General features: G+C 34.5%; 1 protein-coding gene across 1 annotated transcript; it reads left to right on the top strand.

Moving 5' to 3' along the window:
• The first annotated feature begins 4,609 nt into the window (after positions 1 to 4,609).
• On the top strand, positions 4,610 to 11,465 carry LOC112023622 (probable amidase At4g34880). Its single transcript, XM_024056233.2, has 5 exons — positions 4,610 to 5,244; positions 6,338 to 6,549; positions 9,989 to 10,225; positions 10,472 to 10,664; positions 10,965 to 11,465. Exons 1-5 carry the CDS (start codon positions 4,678 to 4,680, stop codon positions 11,316 to 11,318), a joined length of 1,563 nt encoding a protein of 520 aa, XP_023912001.2. The 5' UTR covers positions 4,610 to 4,677; the 3' UTR covers positions 11,319 to 11,465.
• The last annotated feature ends 407 nt before the right edge of the window (positions 11,466 to 11,872 follow it).

Below are 11,872 nucleotides of genomic sequence, written 5' to 3' on the forward strand. Positions count from 1 at the left end.
AAAAACGTGGCTAGGGTTTAGTTTATATACCTAGGGTAAAAACACAAAACCCTAAACGTTTAATGAAGTAGGGCTGAGTTGGAAAATCTGCAGAAAATTCAACCTGTGCGATTTTCGATCGATCGAGTCTATTCTTCGATCGATCGAGCCAGGCCGAAAGTCCCAAGTACTTCTGCAGCCACTCGATTCCAACTTTACAATATTAAACCAACTTTGAGCAATTCTAAACAAGACTAAATACACTGTTTTGATCATGGTTTGCCAACATTACAAATTAGAGTTCTAAATACAAAAACTCCTAAGACCTTAGAACCTAACAAAATCTCACCTCTATCTTCACCATAAAAGCCACTTCTTATTAAATTAATTCCCATCACTATCTACGCCCATTTATTAATTCCCACCACTATCTCTACCATAATTCCCACCACTATCTCTATATATCTATATATATCTATATTAGCTTCTTTATTCATCTTTGCCAAAACCTATAGTTTCAAACTCTTAATCTAATTCTCACTAGCAATTTCCCTTAAAAACCAACAAACACATTGTTTCAGCTTTAGGAAGTTACAAATCTCACCTCTATCTCCACCATAAAGGCCACTTCCTATTAAATTAATTCCCACCACTATCTTCACCATAATTCCCACCACTATATCTATTTATCTATATCTATATCTATATCTACATTAGTTTCTCTCTTCATCTTTGCCAAAACCTACAATTTCAATCTCCTAATCTAATTCTCACTAGCATTTTCCCTTAAAAACCAACAAACACAACGTTCCAGCTTTAGGAAGTTACAAATCTCACCTCTATCTCCACCATAAAGCTTACTTCTTATTAATTTAATTCCCACCACTATCTCCACCATAATTCCCACCACTACATCTATCTATCTATATCTATATCTACATCAGTTTCTCTCTTCATCTTTGCCAAAACCTACAGTTTCAAACTCTTAATCTAATTCTCACTAGCATTTTCCCTTAAAAACCAACAAACACAACATTCCGGTTTTAAGAAGTTACAAATTTGTACCTTTCATATTCCTTCTCCCTCAGCTTCTTTCTTTATCTCTCTCTACGTTCTTTGTCTATCCCTCTATTTAAAACGCCAAAGCAACCTTCTATCATTCTACAAGCCTTCCTTCTTCTTACCTCTCGCATTTCTTTGAATCTAAGAATGATGAAGAAGCATGATGGTTGAATCCGAACTATTTAAATTGGAGCTAATGACAACGGTGTTGTTGAAGGCAAAAGCGGCCTTGATGATCGCCCCCTAGGCTATTCATTTCTCCAACCTAGAAGACTAAGTCGTCCTGCACAATGATTTAAAGGCTTCCAAACAAGGTTATAACTCCAAAGATCAAAAAAAAAAAAAATCCTTTTTGTTTGGTGGGTTTCGTAGAAATTTGTATGTTTTTAGATTCCTAAAACACAATCAGATTAACCTAGTTAATTAATCAAGTGATTACTTAGTCAAATTATCAGATCTAGGTTAATACAAATATATTATATCAAAGTAAAGTGCGGAAAATAAAGAACACAAAGATATGATGACCTAGGAAAACTAAACCGGTAAAAAACTTGGGGATGATTTAATCTAGCTATCCTCAAAGTAAAACGAATCCACTATGAAAAATCTGAATTTTACCATTGATACTGTTTTTATTACGTATCATTCACAATGATTTACCTCAATAATGTGAAAGAAGTTATAAAAAAAATTTATATCCTAGACTAATGATTTCCACTATAGATACATTTAGCAAGTTGCTTCGTTTGGTGTTTGCCACGGTGTACAGCAATACAAATCCTTTTTTTTTTTTTTTTTTGGGTGTTTGTTTGTTTCAGATTCTGGTCACCTAACATATATATATATTCCCAACTTTCTAACCGCTATAAGAAATAGGTTGAGTCTTAATGTCTTATAATCTCTTTGGTATAAGTCAATCAGTTCCCTTGAACTGAGTTGGTTTTGGTTGAAAGCAAGTTTGATGTCACTAATGGTTGCTTCTTTGATTGAGAAGCTGTAGCCTGTATTGGAAAAGAATCCAGATGATAGTATGGCTATGAGAATGAGAAGCATTGATGAAGTGGTAGCCATGAAACTAATGGGCTAGGCTAGCTAATTCAATGAGTCAACCCCAGATAGACTTTTGAACTTTGGATGACTTATCTATGGATTCTAAGTGGTCTAATATAAGAATAAAACCATGGATGTCTTAAATACATGAGTTGTATCCTTGAACAATTTCCTACTATGATTCCATGAAGGGATATTTTATAAAAATTAATTTTTTAGTAGGTTGAGGGGGCAATTTTGTTCTTTTTCTTTGGGGGGAGTGGGGGGATGATTAAGGCAATTAATTAATCAATTTCATCTAGATAAAGGATATGAAAGTTAACAATGAAAGAAAAAAATTGTAGGAGTAAGACTGATTCCTCTTTTTCTATTTGTTTGAAAATTTCAAATCTATTACCTATTTCAAGCCATTCCTTTTCTTTCACAAGTAGAGAAAACGTTTATAAATGAACCCACCTATTTCAATTTGGAAAGGGACATGCTCATTAAAATTTCAAACCCTTAGATAAAAGAATATTAAATAATTTTATGGAATTGCTAAGTTGCAGCCATCTAACCATTGATACCACAAGCTCCAAGATATTGGCCAATTGGTCGCTAGAAATTTAGTGATCAATACTCTCCAAGTAATGTTTCATCCTCTTATCTATATATTACTAAAAGCTGAAGAGTAGCATTTAATATTGCTACGCTCACGTTGAGCCACGTCAGTAACTATGTTATTTTCATAATATTTTTTTTTGTATTTTCCCAACAATTTAAAAATAGATTTCATCAATTTAAAAATAATCTCTATCTATATATTACTAAAAGTTAAAACGTAATATTTAATATTACTATACTCATGTTGGGCCACGTCAGTAGCTATGTCACTTTCATAATATAATTTTTTTGTATTTTCCCAATAATTTAAAAATAGATTTCATCAATTTAAAAATAATAAAATAAATCTCACCTCTATCTTCACCATAAAGGCCACTTCTTATTAAATTAATTCCCATCACTATCTACGCCCATTTATTAATTCCCACCACTATCTCTACCATAATTCCCACCACTATATCTATATATCTATATATATCTATATTAGTTTCTCTATTCATCTTTGCCAAAACCTATAGTTTCAAACTCTTAATCTAATTCTCACTAGCAGTTTCCCTTAAAAACCAACAAACACATTGTTTCGGCTTTAGGAAGTTACAAATCTCACCTCTATCTCCACCATAAAGGCCACTTCCTATTAAATTAATTCCTACCACTATCTCCACCATAATTCCCACTACTATATCTATTTATCTATATCTATATCTATATCTACATTAGTTTCTCTCTTCATCTTTGCCAAAACCTACAATTTCAATCTCTTAATCTAATTCTCACTAGCATTTTCCCTTAAAAACCAACAAACACAACGTTCCAGCTTTAGGAAGTTACAAATCTCACCTTTATCTCTACCATAAAGCTTACTTCTTATTAATTTAATTCCCACCACTATCTCCACCATAATTCCCACCACTATATCTATCTATCTATATCTATATCTACATCAGTTTCTCTCTTCATCTTTGCCAAAACCTACAGTTTCAAACTCTTAATCTAATTCTCACTAGCATTTTCCCTTAAAAACCAACAAACACAACATTCCGGCTTTAAGAAGTTACAAATTTGTACCTTTCATATTCCTTCTCCCTCAGCTTCTTTCTTTATCTCTCTCTACGTTCTTTGTCTATCCATCTATTTAAAACGCCATAGCAACCTTCTATCATTCTACAAGCCTTCCTTCTTCTTACCTCTCGCATTTCTTTGAATCTAAGAATGATGAAGAAGCATGATGGTTGAATCAGAACTATTTAAATTGGAGCTAATGACAACGGTGTTGTTGAAGGCGAGAGCGGCCTTGATGATCGCCCCCTAGGCTATTCATTTCTCCAACCTAGAAGACTAAGTCGTCCTGCACAATGATTTAAAGGCTTCCAAACAAGGTTATAACTCCAAAGATCAAAAAAAAAAAAAATCCTTTTTGTTTGGTGGGTTTCGTAGAAATTTGTATGTTTTTAGATTCCTAAAACACAATCAGATTAACCTAGTTAATTAATCAAGTGATTACTTAGTCAAATTATCAGATCTAGGTTAATACAAATATATTATATCAAAGTAAAGTGCGGAAAATAAAGAACACAAAGATATGATGACCTAGGAAAACTAAACCGGTAAAAAACTTGGGGATGATTTAATCTAGCTATCCTCAAAGTAAAACGAATCCACTATGAAAAATCTGAATTTTACCATTGATACTGTTTTTATTACGTATCATTCACAATGATTTACCTCAATAATGTGAAAGAAGTTATAAAAAAAATTTATATCCTAGACTAATGATTTCCACTATAGATACATTTAGCAAGTTGCTTCGTTTGGTGTTTGCCACGGTGTACAGCAATACAAATCCTTTTTTTTTTTTTTTAAAAAAAAAAAAAAAAAAAAAAATTTAAAAACAAAAAGTGTTCTGTGACTTCTGTCTAGTGGACCCAAGCTTCACACTTTAAAAAACAAGCACGAATATGGAAAACTCTCAGCGACTTCACCATGACTTCCATGGCTACCAAATATTCACCACTGAGCTTCACTATCTTCTCATCACTGCTCCTGATTCTTCTAGCCACAACATCATCCAGTGCCCAAGCCATCAAGGCCGCCCATGGCTTCTCATCAATCAAAGAAGCCACCGTGAAAGATATCCAGCTAGCTTTCAAGCAAAACCAACTGACCTCCAGGAAACTCGTTGAGCTTTACCTTAAACAAATAAGCAGACTCAACCCAGTTCTTAAGGGTGTCCTAGAAGTGAACCCAGATGCACTATACCAAGCTGATAAAGCTGACCATGAGCGCAAGTTTAAAGCACATGGGTCACTCTCTCCATTGCATGGCATTCCCATTTTGCTCAAAGATAACATTGCAACCAAGGATAAGCTGAACACCACTGCCGGCTCATATGCACTGCTTGGCTCAGTTGTGCAACGCGATGCTGGTGTTGTAACCAAGTTGAGAAAAGCTGGGGCCATCATATTGGGGAAGGCCACTTTGAGCGAGTGGTCTCAGTATAGGTCTAATGCTGTACCTAGTGGCTGGAACGCAAGAAAAGGCCAAGGGAAGGTGAGTTTAATTGTGAAAACAATGCTAAAATCATGGCAAAAATTTAGGCCCATTTGTTAAGGAATTACAGTTTCCACTATAAAGTATAAACACACATTCTACTTGTTTTCAATGCAAGATTTCTTATAGCTCACATAAGGTGCTTGATTAAATGTCAGACACGATAAGTCGGTGAATGAAAGAGCTCAATCTCATGATTTTGAGAGAGGAGTTGTGGTATACTATAGCATATTTATACTTGGAAAAAGTGGAAAATACATTTTGGATTGCTATATCTCTTCCTATTTTGTAGTTGGATTTTAGAGTTGGATGAATCTAATCTAGAGGCAAGTCTGATTTTTTTTTATCTAGATAAACATGATCTTCTTATTATCTTTATCTTATATTGCTCTTGTTTGAACTTTGAAGTTTATCATTGCCTTCTGATCCAATACACAGTACATACATCCACCTTTCAAAAATTTAGGATTTTTTTGCCTCAAGTCAATCTCACTAAGAAGCACAGACACGGACACAAACACAACATAGTATGGTTGGGGATATGACATTTAACTAATTAATTAATATCATTAGGCATATTGATTAATTCGGAGACTTTTTTTTTTTTGCTTTTTTTTTTTTTAAAATTTTAAATTTCAAAATAAATTACAACTATCAAAATCTTTAAGAAAATATCTACAATTAAATGAATTTTCTTTTAATATGAACGATTTTTTTCCTTCTCACAACACGAAGGACTTGCATGCAGGAATGTCCCTAGTGTCTCTTACATGAACACATCGGTGATTTGATAATGTCCAGACTTCTTACCGTCTCTTCTTAAACACATCCACCAGCATTCAACCCCTTCTATCATGTGCAAATTTACATATAAATTAAGAAAAATACAAGACTACAAAAAAGCAGTCATTGTACATTTTTCAGAAATTGGGTCTAGGAAACTGTTGCCAATGCCCTTTCTTTTTTAGCCAATTTTGTAATATCTAGGTAATTTTAAGTGCAGCAACAAATTTTACCTAGTCATCTTAATAAATGGAGGTAAAAAATAAGTTTGATCTTATGTTCCATAAGACTGCTTTGCTATGGTGTGCAGAGTCCTTATACAATGGGAGACCCTTGTGGATCAAGTAGTGGATCAGCAATATCAGTAGCAGCAAATATGGCAGCAGTGTCACTAGGGACCGAGACTGATGGCTCTATTTTATGTCCGTCCAGTAATAACTTGGTAGTGGGCATCAAACCAACCGTTGGTCTCACTAGTCGAGCTGGTGTCATACCAATCTCACCAAGACAAGATAGCGTGGGGTAGGTTTTCTCCGTCTCTTTTTTATCATTGAACAGAGAAAATTTTATTCATAACAAAAGAGACAAAAAGCACTCATTCTTTCCACCTCCAAAACCTAATGAAACCCAGCATGCAAAAGAATCTGAAGGGACCATCTATACAAAAAGCCCATGAGTAGCTCTAGCATCCTTGTGGACTCACTCAAAATAAAAACTTACAAAAACTCTAGCTACAGTCACAATATCAAACACAATTTTCCAGTGGGAGGATTGCTTTAGACAGTTGATGGACTCTACAAAAGATAAAAAAAAAAAAATCCCCTTCTACTACAACTTGAGAATAGTTTTGAGCTTTGTCAAAACATAAAGACCACCTGCAAGCCTCAGCTTCTGCCATAATTGAATACATGGTAGTGGCTTTGAAGGTTGCCACTGCTATGAGCTTCCCTGCACTATCTCTGGCAATCACTGCTAGAAAGGAGCAGTTCTTACCTATAACTACGTCACAATTTACCTTTGTTTCATGTTTATTCAGTTTAAGCCACGTAGCTGTTCTGTTTACCTTATAGGCATACTCTCAGGGCACCATAATTTCCAATGTATCTCTACTTCCTTGCAAATTTTCCTTAAAAGCTCCATGCTGCCAAAAAATTTCTTGAAATGCACCATTTGGTTTCTTACCCCCTAGATTTGGTCAAATGTTATAGCTGCAAACAAAACAAAAAATTTTCTGCTCTGGCGGTCCTCAAAGTGGATAAAATAAGGTTCTAGGAGGGTAGATGTAAGTTTCCTAACACGATTAACATGTATATGCTATACTTCCTTTTTCTTTTATAAAGCAATAGCTGGGGGAGGGGAGATTTGAATCCTAGACATTATTGTTTGATACATCAAGAAGTATCAGTTGAGTTACAAGGCTCTTGGCACATTCTCTACTTTCTTACCATGTTCATATCACAAGAATTTCAATCCATATACAATTTTTTTTTTTTTTTTTTGGGAATTGCAATGTAAGATGGTAAAATAACAATTACAAGTTTCGTTATTTCACTTTTCTAATATCTTCTTAGCCTTGCCATATTAACTGTTAGAGATGCCCTGTCAAGTTCTATGTCTATTCTATAACTCTATTCCAGGTTCATTGTATTTAATTTACTTGGAGTGTAAACAAAGTAATTCCAATCTTATTTGGTGCACAAACATCGTAATCACAAACCTACTTATAGTGTAAATATTGTGTAAGCCTGTGTTTGAAATTAGACTAAGATTTAGACTACTATAATACCTTTCAATGAATTTATTGTAATACATAGAGCTTAATAGATAAGATGTAACCATTAAGGGATTTCTGCTATAGACGTAGACATCCACGTTAATTTTTGCATTCTATCTCTTTCTCTTTCACTCTATAGGTTCTTCCTAATCTATTCTCAATAATGGCCAACATAAAAGTTCTCTGGCACCATTGTTGTTATCTACTTTGCAAGCCCATCCTAATTGTCTACATCTTTCTTAAATATGCTATTTTATGACAACACGATCTTAGTGATTTCAACTGCATTCAATGGGCACAATCATCCTTCTTCCTTACTTGATCATTGTCTCTACCTATGATCATGTGTCCTCAACCATCTTGGCCAAGCATTATGGAACACATCGATAGTTAGTCTTCTCTATTAGATTTATTTTTGATCATGCGTTATCTATCATCTTCAGGCCACATTACTTAGACCATGCCTTCAATCAATAGCCTTCATTGGCTTTCTTGTTGGTCACACATTTTCAAACATCCTAGCTAAGTATCACAGACCATGTTGATTAGTATCCTCCCATATCAACTTTCCTTTTGGTCATGCATCTTTTATAGGAATCCCCTCATATTCAACTCCTCTTTTATAGGATTCCCTCTATAAAGGATTTTCCATGTGAGTGAGATAATTTTTAATGGAAGTTGGGTTTTCCACAGTGTATTCCACAACTCAGGTGAATATCATTTGCCTTGTTAATGTGGTTTCGATCTTCCATTTCTTTATACAAAAGTTTGTATCCTTGCTTAACACTGTAACTTCCAGATTGAGCATATGGCCATAATAGCTTATCTTTTGCGATGGGAGACTTGCTAAGAGGGATGTCCAGAACCTCATTCATTTTATCCCTCTGGTAAAGTTTAGCAAGAAGAGCTGCCTTCCATGTTCTCTGGTCCTCATCTATGAGGTCAGAAACATTATGATGTTTGAGTTGTTAGAGAGCTTTGTTGTTTCCACCTGTACCCCAAGAGGATGATCAATAGGAATATCTTTCTCATTCCCTATCCTCCATAGTGCTTGACCAGCCACAGATTCTCTGTATTTGAGAATGCTTCTCCATACCCATGATGCAGAAGCTGTAGACTTACATAAAAATAAATAAATAAATAAATGTCAGACTTAGGAAATATTTAGCTTTGAAAGTTCTTGCCACCAGAGTGTTAGGATTTTGAGCAATTCTCCAAACCTGTTTGACTATAATTGCTTCATTCATGATCTTTGTTTTCCAATTACCTAGCCCACCTTCTTCCCTAGGTTGGCACAGGGTTTGCCTGTCCAACGCAATCTTTTTGAGTTGGTATCATGTCCCCAATAGAAAGCATTCACCAAAGAGTCAATTTTCCTGCAAACTGTGTCAGGCAATCTAAAGCAGTTAAAATTGTGGATAGGTAAAGCTTGTAACACCAATTTTATAAGCGTTAATCTCCCAGCTTGAGGGATCAACTTTACTTTACAACCCTGAAGTTTTTTTGAGCTACCTTCCCAACAATGTCCTGAAAGCCGTTAATTCTTCTACCTCTAAGCTTAAATATGATGCCAACGTATTTCACAGGCTCATCCACCAGCTTAACCCCTAACTGTTGGCTTAACTACTCTTTGGTTGGTCCAGGAATATTGGGGTTGAGGAATAATTCAGATTTACCAAAATTTACTTGCTGCCTCAGAGGTGACAATACCCAAGGAGAGTTTGTATAATTGTATTGACACCTTTGTCGTTTGCTCTAAAGAACAGGATTGAGTCATCAGCAAAAAGTAAATAAGAGAGTGTAACCCTACTTCTTCCCACTCTAAAACCAGTTAGAGCTCTAGAAGACTCAGCTTGAATGAGTTAACAAGAGAGAATACTGGCACACAAAAGAAAAAGGTAAGGCGAGATAGGTCACCTTGTCTCAATCCCCTGAAGGGTTTGAAAGGTGTAGAGGGACAACCATTGATTAAAAATTTTTAAAAGACACACTGTCTCCTTTATTTATTTTTTTTCTTTATATTTTTCTATATACTTTACAATTATATCGTATCTTTTTCTTACATTTTCTAACATAATATTAGTTATGTTTTATTTTTATTTTTTTAATATTTACACCAATCTTTTGTCAACAAGCATCACCATTGTATTTCACAAATTTGGTTATAACTTTATTTGGATGGAACAGGCCCATTTGTAGAACAGTAGCAGATGCCGTTTATGTTCTTGACGCCATTGTTGGCATTGACCACTACGACAATGCAACAATTGAAACATCACAGTACATTCCAAAAGGTGGCTATGCACAATTTCTTAAGACCAATGGGCTCCGTGCGAAGAGAGTGGGGATAGTGAGGGACTTCTACAATATTGGGAATGATACTATTGCTACTCAAATTGTTGAGCAACATCTTAAAACACTAAGGTAATTACTTTCAATGCTTAACCAAATGTATTTTAAAAAGTTACTATCAATTTTATTGCAAAAGGTATACAAACTAATGTAATAATAAATATGCTTAATTACATCAAAAACATAAAAATTAATTTCTGATTTTTTTAAAAATCATGTTTAAAAGTTGCATCAATTTGTAAGGTTTTTATTATAAAATTTGTACTAACGGTAGTATCACTTTTAAAAAATTGATGTGAATACGTCATGCAAATTTAGGAAACAAGGCACCATTTTGGTAGACAATCTGAAAATAACCAATATTGGCGAAATCTATATGCCGAGCAATGAAGACATTGCATTGGCGGCTGAGTTTAAAAGATACATTAATGCATACCTAAAGGAGCTAGTGGTTTCCCCAGTCCGTTCCTTAGCTGATTTGATTGCCTTCAACAAGGAAAACTCAAAATTGGTGAGTACAATAAACTGAGGTTCTCTTGATTTATGTAATGTCCTACATTTATATATAAGATTGACACAAGTAACTGAGCAATGCTAAGGACATAATTTTCAGTAAGTTGTGATTGGAGCAAGATCACTTTCACACAAAACCTACTGCCAAGTACTTTCATCTTTTTTGTTATATGCAATTATGCTAGAAGACATTAATAGTTATGAAAAAAGTGAAAATTTTTGTGTCATGAACTTATTGTTACTAAAAATCATCCTCAATGATAGCTAATTATTGATTATTCCATGAGTGCCAATGCAGGAGAGGTTAGATTATGGACAAGACCTGTTTATAAAAGCTGAATCAACAAATGGAATTGGAAATGCGGAGAAGGCAGCGTTGCTGAATTTAGCAAAACTAACTAGGGAAGGTTTTGTGAAGTTGATGACAAAGAATAAGCTAGATGCAATAGTTACTCCTGGTAATATTGTTTCTCGTGTCCTTGCAATTGGGGGTTTCCCAGGAGTAATTGTCCCTGCTGGATATGGCTCTGACAGGAAACCATTTGGCTTATGCTTTGGAGGACTAAAGGGTTCAGAGCCTAAGCTGATTGAGATTGCCTATGGCTTTGAGCAAGCGACAAAGATCAGGAAGCCTCCTAAATTGACAACTTAAGGCTCTATCACATCATTACAGCCTTTGTTCTAATTATATGACTTGTATTAACATCTAAAAATCATGAAGCAAGATTTGTATGTAAGCTAGTAGCAATATCTATGCTACAAAAATAAAAATTAAGCCTTTATGCTTATTTTAACTTCACTTATGTTTAGTGTCTTTTTCTTTTCATTTTTATTCCCCTTTTCTTTTACAAAAGTGCTAATTATACCCTCTAAATATAGCTCAATTATAATTACGTCCCTAAGATTTATTTATTTATTTATTTTCCATCTTTAACACATGATACTCTTTTGAATGTCATTATTTTCATTAGGGGTGTGCATGGGTCGGGTTGGGTTGGATTAAGGGAATTTTTTGGCCCAACCCAATTCAACCCAACCCATCACAGGGGTTCAACCCAACTCGCATGGATCGGGTTGGTTGGGTTGAATCCGTGAGTTAGACAATTTTTTATTTATCATTATTATTATTAAATTGAGTAGAAAAAAAATATATATCTCACTTGTCATCTAAGTTGATAAACAAAATATTTATGAACTAATATCCTA

The sequence above is a fragment of the Quercus suber genome, unplaced genomic scaffold, assembly GCF_002906115.3.
Source record: "Quercus suber isolate HL8 unplaced genomic scaffold, Cork oak 2.0 scaffold_6, whole genome shotgun sequence".
NCBI classification, from domain to species: Eukaryota; Viridiplantae; Streptophyta; class Magnoliopsida; order Fagales; family Fagaceae; genus Quercus; species Quercus suber.